At 48.7% G+C, this 25,568-nt stretch overlaps 1 protein-coding gene across 1 annotated transcript in view; it reads right to left on the bottom strand.

Annotated features, from left to right (window-relative positions):
• Positions 1–20,320, bottom strand: part of MSI1 (musashi RNA binding protein 1) — a 53,277-nt gene extending 32,957 nt beyond the window's left edge. Inside the window, exons 1-4 of the mRNA XM_033174509.1 lie at positions 20,125–20,320; positions 19,527–19,567; positions 18,879–18,960; positions 18,677–18,761 (exon numbers count right to left, since the gene is read on the bottom strand). Of these exons, the coding sequence (XP_033030400.1) occupies positions 18,677–18,761; positions 18,879–18,960; positions 19,527–19,567; positions 20,125–20,183 (267 nt within the window). The 5' untranslated portion in view covers positions 20,184–20,320. The remainder of the gene's footprint in view (positions 1–18,676; positions 18,762–18,878; positions 18,961–19,526; positions 19,568–20,124) is intronic.
• Positions 20,321–25,568: the final 5,248 nt, after the last annotated feature.

Raw genomic sequence — 25,568 nt, 5'->3', positions numbered from 1 at the left:
GGGGGTCGATATTGACTATTACAGGATAGCTGAACTAAACCGAAGTTTCTGAAAGCTTTTGGAGGCATTAATGCTTCTGAATACCGGTGGCAGGAAAACAACTGGAGGCAAGAGGGTTCTTGTGCTTGGGTCCTTCTTGCAGGCATCTGGTCGGTCATTATGGGAACAGGATGCTAGACTAGAAGGGAGATTGGCCCAATCCAGCAGGCCCTTCTGATGTTCTTATTCTTGGTAGAGCACCATAGCCCACCACTGGAGAATGACACAGCGCATAGTTCAGATATGGAATTCACTCCCACAAGAGAGGAAGTGATGGACACTGATTTGGATGCTTTAAAAAGAGGATTAGACAATACAGGTCTTGTTCAGGGACAACCTGCTCACCTCATTCCTTGGGCATCTCTTCTGATGATCCATTCCATTTAGCTGCATACCTTAGGAATCTGCACGTTGTTGAATGTTGCAGAGCCTTTATTCTGGTCAGATTTAATGTTCTTCTACCCAAAATACTTTGGGGCAGGTATACAGGGCATCCCTCTTTCCTTAAGAATAGGACCTCTGTAAGTACCAGGAGGCATAGAACATGTCCTTCTGTTCTGTAACTTTGCTACTTTACAACCTGCCTCGCTGCCCATCAATCTCCCTGTCTGAACTGACAGAACTGGTCTCAGAGGGGGTGTTGCAGACTCCCAGACTGCTGGTTTGGGGGGGACATCAACATCCATGCCAAGGCGACTGGCTCTGGGGTGGTTCAGGACTTTATGGCTGCCATGACGACCATGGGGCTGTGCCAACCTATCACCAGCCCAACACACGTGGCAGGCCATACTCTGGACCTTGTTTTCTCAACTGGACAGGAAGAGGATGATCTGAAAATAGGGGATATTGATACCAATCACTTGTCATGGTCAGATCACTTCCTGCTGAGATTTAGGCTTTCAGTATCGGGTTGGGAACCTTATTAGGATGGTCCATCCTTTGAGGTTGATGGATCCAATGGATTTCCAGACGGCTCTAGGGGATTTCTGGCAGATGTGATTGGTGCTGCTCTCGAAGCCCTGGCCAATCTCTGGAATGGCTTAGGCCAATGACCCTCTCCCACTTCATGGAACCTGTTTGGTTCCCTAGTATCCTCCAAGGACCATGACTCCACTGATACAGCAAATGAATCTTGAGGAGTCTAGAGTATTGTCTAGTCTTGTTATGCTGGATGAGTTTCAGTTAGCAACGCTCGAGGATGTGGACATGGTGCTTGTAATCAGTCAGGGCAACCACTTGCACTCTATACCCTTGCCCCACTTGACTGAGAAAAACTAGAAGGGAAGACAACCCTAACTCAGACAGTTGTTCCAGAAGGATGGGAGCCTGCCTGCTCTTGATGGGGTTAAACTCCCTCTGAAGGAGTAGGGGACGCAGCTTAGGGGTACTTTTGGATCGGGTGTCCACACTAAATTCAGCATCACTTCCTTCCAATCGCGGAACTGTTTCTATTTCAGCTCATCATGATAAGAATTGCTGTTTAAGAATTGGTGCCCGAGTTTGCTTATTTTTTCCTCTCTTCCCTTTCCCTTCAGGTGTTGTGCCTTTTAGATTGTAAGCTGGCGGGCAAGAACTGTCTTGTTTTTAATTGAATGTTTGTTAGCCATTCTGGGAGCCTTTTTGGCTAAGGAGCAGGGTAAAAATGGTACAAACAAACAAACAGAGGCTGGTGCTTTGAAACAACAGGTTCAGCTCAGTGCGAAGCTGGAAGAATCCTGTGGGTTCCTTCACTCCCTTCGGACCACCAGTTCAGCAAACTCCAAAGGATTAAAGGGTGGGGAGGGCTGCCTTGCTGTAGATGTCCTGCTTCCCACTCCCCCTTATTTATTTTCCTGTCTCCTTTTCTTTCGTTTATGGTGCAGAATTCAGGCCCTTCAGAGCCATTCCAAGTTGCTGCAAAGTCTTACCATGCTTTCCCTCCCAAATTTTGTTCTGATTTTCATCTGGTGGCACAGATAGGAGCTGGATTTTCTAAGTTCACTCTCACTGGTAGTTTAAGGTAGTCAAAGTGGTGCCCTCCAGGTGTTGCTGGAATGCAATTCCCATCATCCTTAGCCACTGCCCATGCTTGCTGCTGGGAGGGTTCCAAAACATCTGGACAGCATCAAACATCTGGTGAAGGCTGCCATGCATCCTTGTCTGTGAGGAAGTCCTAATGAAACCAATGGTGCTTATGCTGCAATAGTGTTTCAACTGATTTACAGAGTAATCCTATATCAGGAAGGAGAAGCTGTGCATCAGAAATACTACCTTCCCTAGTGTTGTGGGGTTTCCTGGAAATTTTTGAATAAAAAACTTGCCAGAATCAGAAACTGTTCCGTTTTGGCATATTCACTGGGCTTATGTTTAATACAAACAATCAAACTCAGAAAGTATGCCGCATTAATTTATCCACCATATAAAAGTATCATATTCTTTTTTTAAAAAAAATATTCAAAGAACTGTAAGTATTTGAACAGGGCTATTTGATTAGGGGAGAAGAAAAACACTTGATAAGCCACAAAAGCAGATGCTGGATGAAGGACTATAAGATCTGGTGGATGCTACACTGATGGAATACCAGGCCTGCTGCCACCATGACAGATGCACCAGTGGGACTGCCCAGGTGCAGACATTCTACCAAAGATCCACCTGTGGGGTGCCTAAAATGGTGTGGAGTCATGGACAGGATGGGACATCAAATTTATGCTGTAGCTGAGCCTACACCAACCTGGCACCCTCCAGATGTTTTGGACTAGAACTCTCATCAGACCCAGCAAACATGTAGTCCAAAACATCTGGAGGGCACCAGGCTGACGAAGGCTGCTACACCCTACCCTCATCATCATCATCATAAGGTATCTTTACAAGATACCAGGACAAGGCACAAGTAGATGATTACTGAGGCTCCCTTGCACCCTTGGCAAGGAGCTGTATCGATCCTGGTCCCCCCCCCATCACTTGTGACCAGATTCCTCTACCAAGGCACCCAGAGGAGGCTGTGTACCTTCCCAGCCACCCAGAACAGCCAAGGAGCAGCCCGGGGAGCACACAGGCAGACTCCTAGGCACTCTTGAGCCAGAGTGGAGAGGCGTAATTTTTTCACACACCCCTGGGCCTGAGCCATTGGCAGGGCCAACCTAACCAACCCCTAGGTACACCCCTGAACGCAAGACATGTATTTCCCACTGGCTTCAGGAGAGGGGATAAGAATAGCCACCCCCACAATGATGTAAGGACCCTGACCCAAGGATGACCCTGCCCACATCTCCGAATGCACAATAGGCTATGGTGCAATTCAAGACCCAATTGGGATTCAGCATTCATAGCACCCAGTATATAAAAAGCCCACACAGGGTGATTTCCCGTATGCTCTTGCTCTCTCCCTCATGCCACACACAGAGCACACAAGGAGGAACTCTGGTGATGGGACACTATAAAGAAGATGCACTTTGTGCAAAGGAAAGAGAACACTTAGCACCAAGCCACCTGGCTCCTGACCAGGAATTGAGCACGTTGCAAATGCTTCTCTCCCTACAACCCTTGCTGGGTGACTCCAGATTAATACACTCACCAGCAACTCCACTCTTAAAGCAGGGGGTGCCAGGACAGGGCACGCGGCCCCACTGTTTAGTAAGGGAAGGGGGCCGCCACATTGCAAAGCCTGGCAACACTCCCACTTTGTACCACAGTCTCCACGATCAGCTCTCCCCCCCCAAAAAAAAAACAACCTTTGCCGTATGAGAATGTTGTGACTTGCTCCAAGACTCTTCCTCCCTGCCATGACAGGCAGGCAGTGTGTACCTTACCCACAGGGCAGGTACCCCACATACACAAGTAAACTCTCAATCGGCAAAGACAACACAGTTTGCTGCAACCATTGCTACTCCTGGTTGGACTTTTTGTGCAAGCACATTTCGCAGAACTGTAGTACTGGAAGGGATTGCAAGGGTCATTCTAGTCCAAACCCCTGCAAAGCAGGAGTCACAGCTAAAGAATCCCTGACAGATGGCCATCCAGCCTGTTTAAAACCCTCCAACAAAGGAGAGTCCGCTACCTTCCAAGGGTATCCTTTGCACTGTGAAACAACTCTGGCCACCAGAAAGTTCTTCCTAATGTTTAATTGGAATCTTTGTCATTTGAATCTATTAGTTCGGGTCCTTACCCTCTGGAGCAGCAGAAAACAAGCTTGCTCCATTTTCCATGTGACAGCCCTTGAGGTATTTGAAGATGGCTCTCATATCACCCCACTGCCTTCTCCAGGCTAAACATACCCAGTTCCCTCAACCATTCCTCATAAGGCTTGGTTTCCAAACCCTTGATCATCTTTGTCACCCTCCTCTTGACGTGTTCCAGCTTTCTTCTTTTTTAAAATATATTTTATTAGTTTTTACATATATTTTCCAAACAAAACATAACATCTCCTCTCATCTTATACAACATTTTGGCTATAAGCCTAGGACTTCCATCAACCACGTCTAGTGATTTTCAACCTTCATCTCTTAATCTTGCATTTCATTATCTTAACTATTACTTCTAACAATCCATAACTTAAAGTACATTCTCCTAATTTTTTTCTGTAATATTTCGTATAGTTCTCCTTACAAAACTTATTGTAATCCTACAAGCGTACTGTAGTCAGTTGATTACAATTGTTTTTCAAATAACTCGCATATTTACTCCAATCTTTCAAGAATTTCTGATCCCGCACGTGCTCCAGCTTTCAATATCTTAAACTGTGGTACCCAAGACTTCATGTGGGGTCTGACCAAGGCAGAATTCTTTTGCCCAGGAAAATCACAGCCTGGGGCCAGGGAATAGAAGAGGCAGCCACAACAGTGGCTATTCCTAAGGCACCTTTTACACCAATTCCTAATGTCGCCGTGGCCATAAATTTCAAAGGGTCTGAGTATGACTAACTCTGGATATCACCCAGACTTGGCATGTAAAGGCAGGGATGTTTAAACATCTTCAGCCAGAGGGCCGCATTCCCCAGCTGGCAACCTTCCAAGGGCCACATGCCAACAAAGGCACAGCAACAGATACGATGCTGAAAGTACCTGTTACCAACAGTGCCCAACTAGTCTGCAGTGGCTTCTCATCCATATTCAAGGTCCTTGTACTAGTGTACAAACCTCCTGAGCAGCTTTGGATACACCTTAAAGCAGGGGTTTTCAACACCCTGGAGTGCCTTGAATGACAGTCAGGGGTGCCGTGGGCAACACTGGCCTCCGTTCCTCTTTCCTTCCTCCTCTGATGTCCTCTTGTGTCTATGCCTCCCAAAGACTTGTGTGGCTGTTTGTGCAACAGCCCTGGATACAAGCGCCCCAGGCAAATGGTGCCTCTGGGGCTTGTCAGGTGGTGCTGGTTGCCAGGAGCTGTGGTGGCCTTAGAGTAAGCAGGCAAGCAAGCAAGCAAGCGGGTGAGGGATCCCAGCCCTTGCTGCTGGGAATGGACAGACAAGTCCCAGGCCCCTGTGGGGGCAGCGTGAGGAGGCACCTCTCTTTGGGGTGGGGTGGGGCAGCTCAGAGACCAGGGGCAGCAGCAGCGGCTGCCCAGAGGACTCCCAAGGAGAAGGGAGAGGAGAGAAGGAAGAGGGAACACTCCACAAGCGAGGGTGTTTGAAAAAGGGTGAGAGGCTGCCAGCTCTGCAGGCGGGGGGTGACATAACTGGGCTCCTGAGCCCCACATGGGTGCTGCAGGAAGAATGAAGTTGGTAAAGGGAGCCGTGGACTCAAAAAGTTTGAAAACCTCTGCCTTAAGGATACACCTTAAGGACTGCCTCACCCTTATTGTGTCACAAGCTGAGAACACCTGAAGGAACACTGTTTGTGGTTCCCCCATGATCCAGAAGCATGTCTTGTGCCATCAAGGAGTCGTGCCTGCAGCATAGAGGGCCCAACTCCACGACACTCAATGCTATCAGAAACCAGGCAGCCACCAGCCCAGCTAAGTTTCAGGCACCAGCCTGAAACAGTTTTATTTCAGTAGGTCTTTAGGAAAGCACCATGGCTCAGTGGTCGAGCACCTGCTTTGCATGCAGAAGGTCCCAGGTTAAATCCCCAACAGCATCACCGGGTACAACCTGGAAAGATCCCCGCCTGAAACCAGGGAGAATCACTGCCAGTCAACGTAGACAATGCTAGGCTAGAGGACCAGTGGTCTGACTTGGAATGAAGCAGCCTTATTCTAGAACCTTTATTTTCAGGGGCAAGACCATAAGCTAGTGGTAGAGCATCTGCTTTACCAGCAGAAGGTCTTAGATGAGATCTCTGGCAGCATCTCCAGGTGAGGCTGGAAACAGTCCCGTCTGAAACACTGGAGAGCCTCTGCTAGTCAGTGTCATATCGAGCTGCATGGACCAGCTACAATAGGCAGCTTCCTATGTTTCTTTCCACTATGAATATTGCTCTAACATCCTACTTCCTGTTTTAAATTTTGTGGGTTTTGTAAGCAAATAGCTGCCTCTGGATGTTCACAGGTAGGGAAGCAGCCTTGCCCTGCTTCTTCATCCCTATCATCAGGTCCATCAGAGCTGCAGTGCTCCTGTCGACAGGGGATTGGTCCATTTAGCTACTGTGGCCAGGAGCCGTTAAATTACGCCTATCCTCCAAGGATTTGCCTAATCCTTTGTTTAAAACCAGCATCCAGGCGTACCGCCAAAAACACATAGCTTGGCAAGGAGACCCCATCAGTCAATTGTGTATGGAGGGGAAGAAGTAGGTTGCTCTGTGCCCCATTCCTCAATAAGTTTTCACAAGTTGCCGGCTACTGTGAGAGGAGAAACCGAGTCCGTTTTTACTCGCCACACCATTGATTTTAGACACCTTTTCACCACCCCAAAATTATCATTTCCCCGCCCCTAAACTAAAGAACTCCACACTTGCTGCCCTCGAAGTGTTTTGTGTTACAGTTCCCATCAACTCCAGCCTACAAGCCATATGCTGCTGAGGGTGATGGAAGTTGTAGCTCAAAACACCTGGAGGGTGCCAGGTTGGCAAATGGCTGCTGCACCACCTCTGCTTGTACAGAAGATGCTCCAATGCTCTTCAATCATTTCTGTGTTTCACCAGGGCCACCTCTGCTCCCGATTATCCCTCAACGCTTATAATCACACAAGCACACCCTTGTTCAGGGAGGGTTGGGAGGGAGGGAGAATAGGTAGGAGACAAGTTTCTAAAACACGTAACAAACAAAAACACACTCAATCCCTTTGCATTGTGGCATTAGCAAAAGCCCACAGTGAGTTTCCAAGGCCCCGCGGGACAGCAGGAGGCTGATGGAAGATACCAAGCACAAACAATTGTCCCCTGTCTTGTTCAGTTCCCAGCCAGAGACATTCAGCTCCTGCCAAGAAGATACTCCCCTATTTCAACAAAAGTTAACCCAGGCCTTCCTTTTCCCAGCACAATTCACTAGGCAGAAAAGAGAGCCTGCTTGCTGTAAGCTGGGTGAGGCCGGCTGTTATTCAAATTGTGCAGCTAGACCGTCTGGCTAGCAAGTGTTGGGAGGCAAACTGAGGCTGGGAGGGTTTTCCTTTTCCTATTTTTAAAAAAGGGGGCTAGAAAAGGTGTAACTAGAAGTGAGCAAGTTATTTAAGAAGTGGGAGCAATACAGGGTGCGCTTGGAGGGGTTGGAGTCAGGACACGTAAAAACGGAAGCAAAGAGTAAAGGAACCTCAAGAGAGAGAAGAGGAAGGTTGTGTTTGATGCTCCCAAGAAGCAAACAGCATTTTTTTTTTTTTTTTTTTGCAAAAACTGTACAGGAAATGGCTGTCAGGTTGGGCGGCCCGCTTCAGCCTGGAAAAGCGTTACTCAACTCTTTCACGCCTGATCATTTATCATATTATCTTACAGGGCTCATGTATCACCTGCACTGGTTACCTTATTTGATCCTGGGTTCAACTTAAAAGCACCAATATTCAGCTGCAATATTCATCCCCACTAGGGCGTGAAGTTCATTGTGTGTGACCTTGGGAGGTGGGTGGTAGCCTACCCCACAGGGTCGTTGTGGGGATTAATAAGGAGCGGGAGGACGGTGTATAGCAGCCTGTGCTCCATGGAAGAAAAAGTGGGGCATAAACACAATAAAACCAAGGAGCTCAAGGTGGTGTACATAGTTATCCACACAACAACCCTGTGAGGTAGGCACAGGCTGGGAGTGGGTGACTGGCCCCCAAGGTCACACCCAGTGAGCTTCATAGCCGCGTGGGGATTTGAACCCTGGTCTCTAACCACACTGGCGCTCACAATGGCGCAGGAAAGTTTATACACAATCCCACATTTGACACTGTTTGTGTCTGCAAAAGCTTCTGTTTTGTTTCGAGTTGGTGCATCTCCTGTTAAAGGCCCATAGAAGCTGTAGTCCCAAGAAACATCTGGGAGGCTAAAGGTTTTACACACACCTGCAAGATCACCTTACCCCTCCAGACGCCTAGTCAACTGGCTTTAATCTGCGGAACTGGTACTGTTTACAGGTGCCACATAATATTTGTTCTGTTTTTAAACAACCAAGCAGTATATAATTTTTATGAAACAAGTATGTCATAAACACAGGGGTTCTAATTAGCTGACACTGGTAACAACTGTTCACAGAACTTGCCCTCCATGAATCTGTCTGGCTCAAGGAATGCCAGAACAGTTCCTTCCTGTCATGAGTCCGCTGCAAAAGACGCCTTGGAAAGGGCAGCCGGATGCAGAAGACGAATGGGGAGAGACTGGGGAGCTGGAGCTGGATGACTTATTGTGAGGCTCCTAGGGACCTCAGTCGGTGACTGACCCTGAGGAGCCCAGTGGACTGGGAGAGGGAGTTTGGGCCCAAGCAGGCTGACAGGAGAACCTTCTTCCTCCAAGACGCTAGATATCCCAAGCCCAAAACGACCTGCAATGGAGCCATCCCTGGTGCTGCTTCTTGTCATTGAACCTAGAGATGCAACTGAAAGACCAATGCAAAGCCAGTCCTGACTTCACTCCCATCTCCACAGCTCCAGTGAGAAGATGCCTCGAAAAGCCAACCTACTCAAAGAAGTGCCCGTTTGTTTGCCCAGACCTGGGACTTGGGATGTTTGCTGTGCATACAGTATTAGAAACTCAGATATATAAGCTAGGCATCAAATGGATCCTTAAACCAGGGTTACAGTCGCCAAAACAGAATGCCTAGTTGCAATTCTGGGGCCAGATGGCTCAAAAGTCGTACTTTTCAATATGACTTTTTAGTTCCTGAAATTCATTCTGATTGTGCAGATAAAATGTAATGCATAGAATTCTACAGGATATGTTGCTGGCGTATGAAAACAGGCAAGATCCAAGGATCCCCAGGCATGCACCACCAGATGGTGGAGACATCGGGTGACATCCTGGCACCTGGGCATCTCCACTTGGTTGCAAGTGGCCAAGAGCCAGGTGCAAAATGTGCCTGTAGTCTGGTGAATTTCAAACGCCGCTGCACAGATAGCCTTTTGAAGCCCCATGCCTCTGATGTACCTGTGTACCTGCTGAACCTGACTTTTGCATTAAAGCCTTTGGCAGAAACGGTGCCGAGAGTTCCCAGTCTTCATCCCACAGTGAGAGCCAAACACTTCCTGCCATTGTTGGACTACAGTTACTCCTGCAAGTCCCAGTCAGGATGGCCAAAGGTCAGGAATAATGGGAGGTTTAGAGCCAGCAACATCTGGAGGGGAACCATATTGGCTACTCCTGCCTCAGCTCTTTCTCATGGTCACTTGATCCGATTGCAGCAAAGTCTAGAAATTTAAGTTGGGCATTTAGTTGCAAACAGATTATGAAAAGTGAAGGCCATCTCAGATTTAAAACATAAAGGTTATATCAGGTTACGCACCAAGCTGGTAGCCACAGGCAACAAGGAATACAGGCAGGTGAGTGCATGGTGTCTCATGCAGATGTGTGGGCAGGCCAGCATAGAAACCAATGAAGTTCAGGACGGGGGGAATGGAGCCCCTCCTCCACAAGCCCAGCACAGAAATTCAGCTCTCTGTCTGGTTAATATTTTTTTTGCAGGCTAGTAACTTTCATAACTTATTTGCAAGGCTGGACAAACTTCCCTCTCTCTCCTTCCTTTCTCCAAAAAATACCTCCATGTAAACCAGGGCCGGGGGAGAAGTTATTCGCTTCCCAGCTAAGAGCAACCTTAATCATCATCATAATTGCTGTTAATATTTATGCAGCAGCGTTCCAGCATGCCTGGAGTTCTTTTGGACACATTATCTCAGGCGGCCTTACAACCAACCCCATAAACCTCCTATGACAGGCCAGCCAGTGCATTGCTTTAGCTGGGAACTGAAAGCAGAGGCTGGCTGGCTGCCCACAGTTCCTGAAATAAGTGCATTGAAGCAGCTCAACCCAGCCATGTGGACACTCGGCAGAGACCCACAGAGCAGGAGGAAGGCACTTCTGCCCTCTCCCCTTGCATCTGACAGAGCACCCAAAACTGTGCATAAGGAGGGGAGATGTGAGCCAGGAAGCTGCTGGTGCGAGTCATGCCTCCACCACTAGGTGGCATCAGAGAGGAATGACATCACACCCAAGCGTCCTTCAGTCTGGTGCAGTGGTTAAGAGTGCTGGTCTAGGACCTGGGAGACCAGGGTTCGAATCCACATGCAGCCATGTGAAGCTCACTGGGTGACCTTGGGCCAGTCACAGCCTTTCAGCCTAACCTACCTCACAGGGTTGTTTTGTGGGGAATCAAATGAGATGGGGGAGAACAGTGTATGCCACCTCGACCTCCTTGGAGAAAAAGATGGGATACAAATATAATAATAAAAAATAAAGCTACTAATATTTTGGGGGTGGGGTTCCTGCTTGCAGGGAAGGACTGGCAGGCAGGATGAGGTCCTTAACTCTTCGTCCTCTGCAAAACACCCCACAGTACTCATTTTTGGTCTGGCTTTTCCCTAGGGGTGGGGTGGGGGATAAGACTGTCCAACCTCACAAGGCTATTGTAAGGGCTACTGAGTGAAGCACTCTCAATACCCCCAGAACCCTATATGTATGCACAGTTTTTAAAAAGGCACCTTACTGAACCAATACCATTTGCTCCCACTTCTAATCATGAGGACTAGTGACCTTACAGGGGGGAGCCAAGGGCACAATCCGCTTCCTCGCAATCCTACTACCGCTCCAAACACTGTGCAATTACTGTTAAAGCCCGTGTAACCACATTTAACTTGCTGGAATCATCCTCTGAGGTTATCTATTGCCAAATCAATGCCGTAGCCAAGCGGAGCCACGGAAGACACGTCGGCAAGACCTGTGGTGCCAGCTATACTGCAAATTGCTTCACCCTGAATCCAAAATGCCCCACTTTCCTCCTGCCCCCTCAGCAATGCTTATCTTCCAGCCTAGCAAAGGTACCTATTAAGACTTAACATTTGCGTAAACAGACCTCAGCGTGTTTCTACGTTGCTTACAAATAAAGGCCATTGAGGAAACATTGCACTTAAGCTTCTTCCACCTCAAAATCACTCCAGGCTCCTAGGGAGCAGGGGGAAATGCAGAGGCCGGCAGCCATCAGGGCTGGTTCACACAGGCTCATTCATCACTTCACGGCCACACTGAAAACTGAATGGGCTTGCTGAATGGTGCAACCGCATTTGGAATACTGTGTACAGTTGCGGCCGCCTCAATTCCAAAAGGAGATTATAGAGTTGGACAAGGTTCAGAAAGGGGCAACAAAAATGATCAAGGGGATAGAGTGGCACACACCCATTGAAGAAAGGTTGCAGCGTTTGGGACTTTTTAGGTTAGAGAAAGCGAGAGTAAGAGGTGACATGATTTAAGTTTATAAAAAGATACATGGCACAGAGAAAAGGTTTTTCTCTCTTTCTCATTACCTTAGAACTTATGGACATCCAATGAAGCTGGATGTTGGAAGATTCAGCACAAGGAAAAAACCAAAGGACTTCCTCATGCATAGTGGAACTATGGAACTCCTTCCCACAGGAGGCAGTGGTGGCCACCAACCTAGATGGCTTTGTAAGAGGATTGGACAAATTCATGAAGGATAAAGCTATCAATAGCTACTAGCCATGATGGCTCTAATCTGCCTTCACAGTCAGAAGCAGCAATGCTTCCGAATACCCGTTGCTGGAAACCACTGGAGGGGAGAGGGCTCTTGTGCTTGAATCCTGCTTGCAGTTTTCCCATAGGCACCTGGTTGGCCACTGTGAGAACAGGATGCTGGACCAGATGGGCCACTGGTCTGATCCAGCAACCTCTTCTTACGTTCTTATGAGCCGGAACAGATTCATCACCAGAGAGGAATGCCTACTTCGCCTACTTGAGTTCAATTCTGCCTTTCAACAGGATCCCATTTGTACATGTGAAGCTGCCAGCCAGTCAACTGGAGAGTAATCAAGTCACATGGGAAGCATATGTGGACCTGCTCAGCTTCCTATCGGGAGACACCTCCCAGACTAGGGTATCCAAAGTGGTCAATGGGACTGTGCAGTGGGTGATTAAAGACCCGGGGGGTTGAGAGGGGGTCAGCAAGGTTCTAGTGGTGAAAAAGTTCACAGGATATAGCGCAACAAAAAAAGAACCAGGAGCTATGAGCCTCAGAAATCAAAGGCATGCGCATGTACAGAGTGCACTCGCTTGCCAACGAGAAACCTCCGTGATTAATAAGATGATTGCACAATACAACACTACCGTCAGACCATGCTGCTAAAAAAGTGTATTACTATTTCTTGACGTTATTTCACTTACATTTTTAATAATATGGGTTGGGGGGGTGAGCAGTGTTGGAAACTAGCCAGGCGCCAGGTGCGTTTTGCAACTGGCACGGGTCCAACTGTGATCACATGGCGATCTCAGGGTGCCAGGTTGGCGACTGACATCTCTATTTGGTTGGCCCCTCCAGCTTTCATAAGCAGGTAATCAGAATAGCTTATTTATTGCGTTTATATCCCACCTTTTCCCCCAAGGACTACATGGTTCACCCGCCCCTCATCAATTAATCCCTACAATGACCCTGTGAGGTAGATTAAGATGCTATGACTGGACCATGGTCACGCAGTCAGCTTCATGACTACACCACACTAGCTCCCTAGAGTGCTTCTGCTATGGGGCAGCTATAGAAATTAAGTAGGTAAATAAATATGGAGAAAGCCAAATGTCACTTAGAGAAGGATCTGAAATATTTTCCTTGAAGCTTGAGTTTGTTTTATGATGGTTTGTTTTATTTGACTTTTTAATGTGTCGTAAACTGCTGTGAGATTTTTTTTCTTTAAAATACAAAGCGTTACAGAAATGAAATAAACAATAACAAAAAATGCCACTGCAAAAAAGGCGACTAGACATTCCATTGTGGCTACCGCAACCTAGGTTTAAGATGCCATTTGCCAATTAGCTTCTATATCTGAGTTTCTAACACAGGGGCAATGATAGCTTAATAAGCTCGTGAAAGCGGTCAATGAACTCAAGACGTTTAGGTCTGGACCAGGGTTTCCCAAAGAAGGATCAGAACTTGGTAGAAAACCCCAGTCTTTGCATCTTGGAAATCTCAGCTCTAACTCCAGGGCACCTCCAGTTTAAAAAGTATCAGGTAGGAGGTAAAAGGAAATAGCTTTCTCTGAGACCCTGGAAAACCACTATCAAGTCACAGAAGACCAGCCTTTGCCAACCTGATGCCCTTGGGATGTTTTGGGAATACAGGAAGTGGCCTTATATCAAGTCAGACCATTTGGGGTCCATGTACCTCAGTTCTGTCTACACTGGCTGGCAGGGGCTCTCCGGGGCTTCAGGCAGGGTTCTCTCCCAGCTCTACCTGGAGGTGTTGAGGAATGAATGCTCCACTGCTGAGCTATATCCCTACTCCAATGTTTCCTAAATTCCAGGATTAGGATGGGTTAGATAACACAACACACACTTAACAAATAAATAGTATTGGAAACTTGCACCAACCTAAGGCTGTGCACATGTTTTCAAACAGGCTTTTTTAATTTAAAAAAGGAGAGAGTTTGATTGCTCTTTATGTTTGTCTAACATCTGAAAAAGTGTTATTTTTTAAAAAAGAAAAAAGAGGAAGGAAGTAGCAGAGCTGTACTTGCGATAAAACAAGGCAAGGTGGCAGTTTCAGGGCACCATTAAAGTATGGGAGAGCTACTGTGGCGTAGTGGTTAAGAGTATTGGACTAGGACCTGGGAGACAAGGGTTTAAATCCCCACTCAGCTACGAAGCTCGCTGGGTGACCTTGGGGCAGTCACATTCTCTCAGCCCATCCTACCTCACAGGGCTGCTGTGGGAATTAAATGAGGAGGGGAAAGAGCCATGTACAACACCTTAGCTCTTTGGAGAAAAAGGCGGGATATAAATGCAATAACTAAATAAATACTTTGAAGTTATTCTGCACACGCCTCGTTAGGAAAGATTTGATGGCGGCGGGAGTCTGTGCTCTACTGCAACTCCCATTCATTCCAATGGGGTGTGAGCAGGAGAATGTCCTAGAAGATGTGAAGAGTGTGTGTGTGTGTGTGTAAGTAAGTAATGCCATTTAGATTTTCCATCTCAGGACCTGAAACTCTGGCTGACCCAGGTGGGGTGGAGGGGCAGAGAAAGAGGATAGATAGCTCAGAAGGGTTTGAGCTCCAAACAAAAGAGGGTGGGTATTTTTTGAAAAAGAGCTACTGAAATTGCTCCCCACAATTCCCGCCCTCCTCCCCCTCAACCCAGCAAAGCAGACGCATCAGGAGATTTCAATAGCCGGCCAACCACCCCCACCACCCCACCAATCCGTACAGCATGAGACCCCTTCTGTTCTCTCCCTCGGCTCACTTAACCCCTCCCCCCAACCGCTCCACCTCGAAGGGGAGGCCCCACAGCAAGGTTGTAAGAGACAAGAGGGAGAGAGAGAGAGAGGCACTGTTCGGAGGAGGCAGAGAAAAGAATAGGGATCAGCAACCACAGCTTTCATCTCACTTTGTATCCCCAGGAAACTGTTCCCAAGGATTAGGCCAGCCGCCATGGATATTCATTCATCACTCACTCCTTTCTTTCAGGGGTGGGGTGACCTTGCTGCTCCCACAGAGATCCAGGATGGGCTTAGCTGATTAGGCACTGTAGCAAAGTTCAGAGGCAGGCTTTTCCCCAACCGAGTGCCCTCCAGCTGTTTTGGACTACAAATCCCATCATCCCCAGCCAGTCAGCTGGGGCTGATGGGAGTTGTAGTTCAGAACAGCTGGAGGGCACCCAGTTGGAGGCTGGTTTAGAGGGAGAGGAGATGGCCCGGTCCACCCTGGAAAAAACCCTACTCTGCATACATACCCCAACAGGACTAGCTTTATTACAACCCAATCCTACAGCAACCTCAGTGATTTAGGTGAGGATTGCTTCCAAGTACTGTAGTAGACCATCATATCCTCTTCCCAAACTAACAGAGACTTTTGAAAGACTAACCCATTTATCACAGCACAACCTGCGTGGCCCGCTTCATTGTATCAAGAAAGAAAAAATAATGAAAACTTGTGCCTGACTTTCAGGATAAACTTTCATTACACTTTTAAGGAATACAGGGCATATGCATTCGGCAGAGAGAGGAGATTCCTGGACACAGGAAAGGGAACGATCCCCTGAAGAAAGGAGGGCAGTGATCAACTTTTCTGCAACTCCCCCAGGCAGCCTCAAGGAAAGGTCTCCCTTTGGAATGCCTTCTGTTCACCTTGGATACTGAATTCTACCAGAAATTGGATTAAAACAGCACACAGTGTGACATTAGCCGCTGGCAAAGTTCTCTTTCGTAAGCCCCTCACTCCAAAATGAAGGGGGACTTGCATAGGTTCCCCTTGGTTTCTGTGGGTTTGAACAGAATTGTTCCTTTAAAAGTCATGCCCTGCAAGGGGGGGAGGGGGGACATTGTTTCCTCTAGGCAGAGTTCTAACCTTGAGCCCCATATCTCAGATTTCAACCACAGGAAAAATGACTTAAAAGTATCCTCAAGAAAAGACTCCCAGCCACTGCAATCCATCACCAAAATGTGTATCCACATTCACAAACACACGCACACCCGGAAAAACTAAGAGTGAAAAACTAACAGTTGTGGGTTCAAGCCTGACATTGGGCAAAAGACTCATGCAATGCAGGGGGTTGGACTAGATGATGCTAGGGGTACCCTTTCAACTCTACATTTCAATAATGCTATACTAAGATGCACTACAGGTCTCACAAACTGGTCAAAAGAGCACTCAACCCAGCTCTGGGTAACAATGGTTCAAATCAAAGATAAAGAACTACGCAACTTTTAGAAGTAATCTGAAGGCAGCCCCGTATCAGGAAGTTTTTAATGTTTGCCATTTTATTATGTTTTTATATGCTCTAGAAGCTGCCCAGAGTGGCTGGGGAAACCAGTCAGATGGGTGGGATATAAATAGTAAAATAATAATAATAATAATAATAATAATAATTTTATCCCAACTAGAACAAAACTGAGCAAGCATTTTAAGTCCCTATTTAGGAACCCCCCCAAAAAAAATTGAGGGGGGGAATCCAACTATTTGGGGTCCAATCATTTTAAGGCCTAGAGGTAGAAAACCCAATCTGAAAATACAAATTTGGAAAGTCGGGAAGGGATTTGATTTGGGTATTCTCATCTGGATTTTCCACCTCAGGGCCCCAAATCTACTTGGGCTAAGACACTAGTTGGATCCGGACTCAGCTCTCTGTTATTAGACAACCAAAGAGCCACCATATGTTGGGAATAGGAATGGAACAGCTGTGCTGGCTGTTGATCACTTCTATAGCCCACCCCCCTCCCCGCCTCCCTTCCTAGTTCTTTGCTTCCAGACCTGCTACTTTCCTCTGCACACACCCCAGGGCAAGTCTTCTTGCTTGCTGAACATGCAAATAGGCTTGAGGGGAGGGTGGTGATTGGTAAAATATATCAGAAAGTCATTTATGCAGTTCCTAGGAGGAGGGGCATTTGCCAAGGGGGTAGGGCGACTCCCAGGTGAAAGGTTGCAGATTCCCCAAACATACTCTTCCCAAAACAAAATCGAAAATTCTTTCTAGTAGCACCTTAGAGACCAACTGAGTTTGTTCCTGGTATGAGCTTTCGTGTGCATGCACACTTCTTCAGATACTCTTCCCACCTAGGCTTTCTGGTGGTACCTCTCCCAACCACAACGATAAAGGGACACAAGAGATACCTTTTAAACATTTAGGTAAATTAAGTGTACAAGATCCCCAATTTCGCAAGAGAGAGAGAGAAGTCCCCAAAACACCTGTTGGTCATCAAAAAGACCCCCACTTTAAAACAGATACTTATCGAAGTTCACCACTGAACTTTGGGACTTGGCAATCACGGAGAAACTAACATGCCTCCTTAAGCTGCTCAGAAACGCAAAGGCAACAGACTAATTCTCAATAACTTTGGAATGACGCAAAGGCAACAGACTAATTCTCAACAACTTTGGAATGACTTTATTTCTTACATTAAATCAGGAAGATGGTGAGAGACAAGTCCCAGCCCAGACAGACACAGATGCACATGAAAGGTTCGTTCTGATTTGTAACAGGAGTTAGGAGATGCTACTTTTAAAAATAGTCCCCAAGGTGACCTAAATGTTAGAGAAACACAAAAGAGATATATACTCTAGAAATCCTTCTCCTCACCTGCACCTGGCATTTGAAATTATCATGCATTGCTATATATAGCTATGCTGTTTAGATGTATTTATTGCTGCATATGTTATTTTGGAAAATTACTGGTTTCTTATAATAAAAAAGCCTTCACTACTGCAAATAACATTGCATTGTAAAGCCATGTCTCCATTTGAGACCCAGAACATGAGCTCCAGGGCCACATCCATGGAATGTTTGAAAACTGTCTCTGACCATATGCAAAGTGACTCTCCCTCTTTAACGGAGCCAGTGTCGATCTTCCAATACCCAATAAATGGGGAGGGAGCCCTGAGACTGGCATTCCACACAACCTTGGACCAAAAGAGCTTAATTTTATTTTTATTTTGCAAGTGAGAAGGGGATCTGCCAGTCAACCACTCAGGCCCCAGATATTGGAGGAAGAATATCCAGCTTGAAAGGGTTAGGCCAAGGTGGAAAATCCAAAATCCAAATCAAAATAAAATATCCCCCCTCAAAAAACCAAAAACAAAAAAAAAACCCAGCCACTTTCTGATGCCTAACCAAGATCCAAAAGAATAGTCCTAATCTTCAGGGAGAAATCAAGCATCCTTCAGTAGGTCTCAGGTTCAGCAAAAGCTCCAGCAGCACCCCATGGGCCAAGCCAGACAAAAGGCCTAGGGTCTGCCCTCACCCCACTGAAGCACTAGACTTTCCTCCAAAATATCCAACCAGCATCACACAGGCTTTCATACAACATTCACCCTGCCCCAGTACAATACTTTTCAATTCATTACCTCCCTAAAACTGTTCTGCAAAGAGAACTTTGCTGAGTTAAAAAGTTTTGAAAAACACAACCCCTAAACCAAGAAAACACATCAGGTCCTTGCACAGACTGGAGAAGCCGTTGGTTTCACTGCCTGCTTCAAAACCCAATAGCCAGACAGGATCAATATAGCTCTAGTCAATAGCTGATAGGTCGCTGGCTATTGCGCCCACACACACACATACACACACACACACACACACACACACAGAGCGCGCTCTGGAGATGGGAGAAGGGGACTCACCGTCTTGGAGTCCAGTTCGTGTCTAGATTGGGCCAGTACCTTGTCCACACCAGCTTGGTCCATGAAAGTGACAAACCCGAATCCTCTGGACCAGGGAGAGGAGGTGGGAAGGAGAGAGAAAGAGACCGAAAGGAAGTTGGTTAGAAAGAATGGATCTGGTGCAAGAGGGATGGGGGGGAGGAGTGAAGTGGGGGCATCTCACCTGGATCGCTTTGTCAGCGGGTCCCTCATGACCAGGCACTCTTTCACTTCGCCAAACTGGCTAAAATACTCCCGCAATCCTTCTGCAAAGCACAAGAGAAGGACACAAATGGGTCCCCTAGGCAGGTGGTGGCACTGTGGGGGGGGTGTCCCCGGGTGATGCCTCTTTCCTCCCCACCCCAAAGCTTACAGAAAAGAGGGAGGGGGGCTATCCGACCTCTGCTGGCAAAGAGTGGGGTAGATCCTACAACACTTGGAGGTGAAGAGAGAAGAGAGAGGGGGGCATGCTCCAGGGGAAGCTTCCCCCCTCCAACAGAGAAGGAGAGAGGGAATTGGGGGGGGGCCTTGCAAACGAGTCCGAACAGCGCCCCTTACCCAAAGCTGATCACAAAGACCCACATGGGAGAAGCCCGCTCCCCCCCCACCCCCGCCATGAAAAGGCGCATCTAAGTTCTGTACATCGCAGAGAAGATTTGGGGAGGGGCAGGAGAAAAGGCGTCAGAGGAGTTGAAAAAGTTTGGGTTGCAGGTGCGGCTCGGCCAGAACCGAACCCATAAGAACGCCTGCCCCCGGCCCAGTAACTCCCTCTCCCCCCCCCATCCTCCCGAATACTCCCCACGCCGGGCCGCTACCGCCGCCTTGCTCTCACCTTGCGTGGTTTGCCAGCTCAATCCCCCGATGAACATTTTGCTAACGAGAGGGAAGAAAACACAAAAAGAGAGAGACACGGGGTTTTAAATCAGCACGCGAGAGCAACAAGACGGCCATAAAAGTTAAGCGCTTCGTATTCCGAGAGGAGGGAAAGCCCCCCGATCAAGGGCGGCGCGGGCGCAGGGAGAGAGGAAGAGAGGCTGCCTGGGGGACCCCAGGAACTCCTCCGTCCATGGCGGGCGGCGAGCGTGGCGTTGGGGAAAAAGGGGGGGGCGTGTGTGCGCCGCCTCCGGAGCGCTCGGGATGGCGGATCGGGGCGGCGGCAGCGGCGCCAGGGCGCCCCGGGGATGCGGCGGGCGCAAGTGGGCTGCCCGGCTCGGCGGAGGCGTGGATGGAGGAGGCGAGCGCGCGGGGGAATCGGCCATGTTGGCGGCTCCCCGCAGCCAGGCAGAGGAGAGAGGAGGAGAGGAGAGAGCCTGCCCCGGCCGCCGCCAGCAATCGGGCATGGCGGGGAAGCTGCCGGCCGGCCGAGAGCGTCGGCGTCGGAGCAGGAGGAGGAGGCAGCGTCGGAGGCGAGGGTGGGCCGGGCCGAGTACCAGGGGTCGTGGGGGGAGTCCGGGGAGGCGAGGCCGGGCTGGTTGGCTTCTGTCTCCATTCGGACCTCTTCTCCCTGCGAGGCGCAGCGCCACACTCCCGGGGCAGCTGAGCGTTGGAAAAGGGGCCGGACGGCCAGGCCATGCTGCCCCCTCCCCCGACCCCTCTCAGCCGGGCGGGGAGGAGGAGGAGGTGGAGATGATGATGGGGAAAGAGGAGGAGGAGGAGGAGGCCGGGCAACGGCAGCAGCGCCGGGGACAACCTGCCCGGCTCCTCCCACCCGCGGCAGCCGGCGTGAGCATAAAAGCCGGCCCGCCGCCGGGCAGCGCGCTCAGGGCGGCGGCAAAGGCGGCGCGCAACAAGGCTGGGCGCTCAGGGCGCACGGGGCCGGCGAAGGAGAAGGCCTCGCCGGGGAACAAAGGCGGGCGGGGGGCCGGCGCCGGGTCCACCTTGGCCTCCCAGGCGGGTCCGGAGGCGGGGGGCCGCGCCGGGGGGGGCCGGCGGGGCTTTTGTCCTGCTCTACCTGCTGAAGGCGGCCACGCCGGCCACGGAGGAGGCGGCGGCGTCCATGGTCAAGGGCGCCGGGCGGAGGACGGGGCCGCCCTCCTCCCTCCGCTGCCTGGGCCCACCTGGCGCCTCATGCCTCGCTCGCCCCGCCGCTGGAGCCCGGCTTGGCGGCTGGAAGGGGGGAGCCCGCGCAGGAAAGGGTTAAAGCCCATCTAGCTGGCAACAATAAACAGCATGTGACATGGCGGGGGACCGGCGCGCTTGAGGGAACAGGAGGAGGAGGAGGGTGGCCGGCCGGCCGGCTCGCTCGTGGGGCAGCTGCGGGGCTCGCCCGCTAGGCCAGCTTACTGGCCGCCTCATCGTCCTGGCGACCTTCAGCGCCTAAGTTGTCCCCTCAGGCGCGGCCTTTTCGCGCGCTCGGCCCGCCTCAGAGAGGCGCGCGGGATGGAGCTTCTCTCGCGTGAGGGCCTCGGGAAGGACGGGAACGCGGTGCCTTTGAGGGGGGTGAGAGAGGGAGAAGGTGCCATTTTGGTTTGGGGAGCCGCGAAGGAGCGGGTAGTGCATCCCCCCCCCCTCCCCCGAACGAAAGTGGTCCTGTCCGGAACCTCGTTGGAACAAGCGGGCCGGACCTTGAGAGGGGGAAAGTGGGGGAGTTCCTTTTGCCACTTATAACCATCTCGATCCAGGGCACAAGTCACCTCTGTGTGGCATGGCGCTGGGCTACCAACTCCACAACCTTCAGAAGCCCACACATGGCCATCTCGACTGGGGCTGCTGGAGTTTGGGCCCCACAACATTTGGGGGGTCTCAGCCCGCCCCCATTGTTGGGATTTATACACTAGGTGAAGAGAGGTTTTGCCCCTGCACCTGTTGTTGGAAGCACAGCTCCCATCATCCCTGGCCATTTGGACATGCTTGCTCCAGCTGATGGGGGAGTTGTAGTCCTGCAACAACTTCAGGGGCCCGCAGATCCCCACACACCTGATTTACTCACAGGGCTGAAGGTTGTGCGGCTTCTGGCCAAGTAAGAGATGTAATGGTTACAGTGTCAAACTAGAACCTGGGAGACCAGGATCTGAATTGCTACTCTGCTATGAAGCTCATTGGGTGTGACCTTGGGGGCCAGTCACTGCCTCCTCACAGGGTGGTTGTGGGGATTAAGTGAGGAGGGGGAGTTCCATGTACGCCACCTTGAACTCCTTGGAGGAAAAAGTCAGATATAAATGCAATAAATATAAGTTCCCCACCTGGGAATCTATGCCATCAGAAAAAAAGGAAGACCTTTTCCATACTCCCATAATCAGTTCCCATAATCACTGGCCCAGCTAACAGTGGAGCGCTCGGAGCTTCCAGCCCTACAACCTCCCACCTTGCAGTCTGAAATGGTGCAGTTTATGGGACCCTCCAACCATCTTTCTCTGTAGCTCAGTGTGGAAGTAGGTAATTAAATTGGTGTGCCTGAGGATTCTGGCAAAAGTATCTGCCTCTATTTTAAAAAAAACAATGTCTACTGAGCCATGTGCATTGCTTGTGCTAAATAAATTAATAACAATAATAAATGAGTCCTTGTTTCTTATTCTGCTTGGAATTGTTCCTTTGGTCAGTTGCCTCCTGGGCAGCTCTTATCCAGGTGGGCAGGTAAACATGCTTTCTTTGACAGGTAGGTAGGTAGCTGTGTTAGTCTGCCATAGTCAAAATAAAAAAATTCCTTCCAGTAGCACCTTAGAGACCAACTAAGTTTTTTCTTGGTATGAGCTTTCTGAAGAAGTGTGCATGCACACGAAAGCTCATACCAAGAACAAACTTAGTTGGTCTCTAAGGTGCTACTGGAAGGAATTTTTTTATTGTGTTATGCTTTCTTTGAGTTCTGTCCACATCTGGGCCATCAGTGACATCAGCAGCATCATACTATAAGCAGTATTCTAGCATTTCTATATTGTATTCACAGAAAGTCTTTTGGGGTGATGTACAATAGTTTTAAAATACATTGAAAGCAAATAAAATAAATTCAACTGGTACATCAGGGTGTGTATCCTAGTTACCCGATGGAATGAAGCACTAGTAAAATCCAGGGAGCCAATTGCAAAAGGTGCTGGAATGTCCTGCATTGGCACATGCCTATGTTCATAAGGGAGGGGATTCCACAGCAAAGCGCCACTGCCGGAAAGACTCCTGTCCCTTACAAAGAGTAAAAGGAGCCTCTTGGCAGATCTGTGTTATCTCCAGACTTCCCTAAAGATGCACAAATCTTCCATGTTGGTGTGTTTGCATCCTAAAACGGATGAGAAGCATCAGGTCCAGGTTGCTGAATGTGGCCCTACAGAGGTCTCTACCTGGCCCTCAGAACTCTTCCCTGAGCCACACTCTTTACTGGCCCTGCTTTGCACCTTGTTTCACCCTGTCTGGGATATATCCTTGAATCCTGATGGTGCTGCTTGTTTGCCAGGGTGGAGGAACAGAGAGGGGTTGTGATGTACAAAACTAGCCTACTGTGCAAAGGCAGCATTTGCATTTATTGCTCTGTCCTCGTTTGCATCTGGCTCCACCCACCACCGGCATGCAGCCCCTGGGAGGTTGCCCAGAAGTCTGGGACACAGCTCTACCAAGCAACTCCTATGGAAACCTACAAGCGAGGACATAGAATCGTAGAACTGTAGAGTTGGAAGGGACCCTGAGGATCATGTAGCCCAACCCGCTGTAAGGCAGGGTTATGCAGCTGGTCCCATATGGGAATTGAACCTGCAACCTTGACATCAGCACCTAGCTCTAACCAGTGAACTATCCACTTTAGGACATCATTTTCCTCCACAAAAGAGTATGTATACACTGTTTGAACCTAAGAACACAAGAAGATCCCTGATGGGTCATGCCAGAGTCTCACTAGTCCAGTGGCCAACTAGATGGCTGTGGGAGGTCCAAAAGGAGGGCCCAAGTACAAGAGCATTCTACTTCCTGTTTCTAGGAACTGGTATCCTTCTCCCTCCTCCATTTTCCTTTTGTGTCATGTCTTTTTTATTTAGATTGTAGGCCTCAGGGTGGGGACAGCTTTTGTTTATTTGTCTTAGCGATTTATAATTGCTTCAAGACTTTTGGTTTTTTAAAAAAAGAAATTATCCAAATAAATGGCTGCCTTTTTACAGTAGCCCCAAACAAACTGTCGCCTAAGGCAAGCCTCATCCTGCCTAATGGCAGAGTCAGCCCGGCTTCCAGTCCCCGTCCTGCAGGAAGCAGTCTGCAGAAACAGAGCTAGCTAACAGGCTAAGACCCAATCCAGATGCTTAAGACAGAAATACATGCCCCAAATCCCTCTCTAAGCAGCTCAGGGTGACAGCCTTGCTTCCCTGTGGCTTTGCAAAGGTATTTTCTTTGCACCAACCACCTGACAGGTCAATCTGCATCTCCTAATTGAGACAGACACCTTCCTGAAGAAAGATAACCCTGAGAGGAGAGAAGGGACTCCCGAGTCTTTGTTTCTGGAGAATCTTATTCCGCCCAAGGGCTGCAATCCCCTTGAGGGCAAACTTTTGGGGAACCCACGCCAGTGGGGAACAGGGCCTGGGGCAACACTGTACATTTTTTCCTTTGTATAGTATAGTATAGTAGTTGCTACACACAAGAACATAAGAGCCTGCTGGATCAGGCCAAAGGGGACTTGTCTAGTCCAACATCCTGTTCTCACAGTGGCTGACCAGATGCCTCTGGGACCAGCAAGCGGAACCCAAGCACAAGAGCAATCTCCCCTCCTGCAGTTTCCAAGGACCAGTATTCGGAGGAATTGCTGCCTCTGACCATTGGGGCAGAGCATAGCCATCATCATAGAATCACAGAATTGCAGAGTTGGAACTAGTTCAAACCCCTGCAATACAGGAATATGCAATTGCCCCATACGGAGATCGAACCTGCAACCTTGGCATTATCGCCACCATGCTCTAACTAACTGAGCTATCTAAATTCATTGATTTGTCCAATCTCCTTTTAAAGCCATCAAGGCTGGTGGCCATACTTTAACTATGTGCTGCATGAAGATAAATAAATAAATTGATAAATCTGCCAAGCACAAAAATGGGCCTCTGATCACATCCAAACCCAAATATTTAAACCACTTTAGCAGCCATGGCTCCCACTCCAAAGAATCATGGGAAGTGTAGTTTAAGGGTGCTGACTTCACAGACCAATAATTATCAGCAATCAGTTCCCATAATTCTCCAGGATGGTTAAAGCACTTTTAAATGTATGATATGGATGTGACATTTGTTTTCCGGATATTGTAGGAGGTGAGAAATAAATTCTATTTGTTCATTTAAAAAAACAAAAACCAACAACTCATAAGCTCATGAAAATAACAGGGATCAAAAACAAATGTGTAATATCTTCATTAGGACCAACTCAACCTTCACAACATCACAAGGAAGCTTTCAGTTTTATCAGCAATCTTCAATCTAGAAGATAATAGTTCTGGTTAACTCAAAAGCTTGCTCATTTTTTTATGATGTTCCTTTTTGCTCCTAATTAAGGCATTACGTGACTGCCACTCTTTCTTAGGAAACAAAGTCTCTTTTCAGCATGTTCTCCTTTTTTTCTGTTTGGAGCCCCTCATCGAACACACCGGAACCAATATAGCTTTGAAGAAGAAACACACCGGAACCAATATAGCTCTGAAAAATAAACAAGTGTGCACTTAACTCTCAGCCTTGCTAATTTTAATTGCACTCCTGTCCCCCTGCCCCAATTAGTTCAACTTTTCCTCATGGACCGGTAATCATTATTGGATGGCAGACGATGCCTTAGAGTATGTTCACCTTCAGGCACCAGAATGTCAGTAGCATTAACCCTGATTCAGCAGCTACAGCTTGATGACTAGTAAACCACTTACTTGTACTGAAATTGCCCCCTCGAAATCCGTTTTGAAAGGGGATATCATGTTTTATCAAAGGAAAAA

The sequence above is a fragment of the Lacerta agilis genome, chromosome 17 (genome assembly GCF_009819535.1).
Source record: "Lacerta agilis isolate rLacAgi1 chromosome 17, rLacAgi1.pri, whole genome shotgun sequence".
Taxonomy (NCBI): Eukaryota; Metazoa; Chordata; class Lepidosauria; order Squamata; family Lacertidae; genus Lacerta; species Lacerta agilis.
This window is presented reverse-complemented; position numbering and strand designations above follow the sequence as displayed.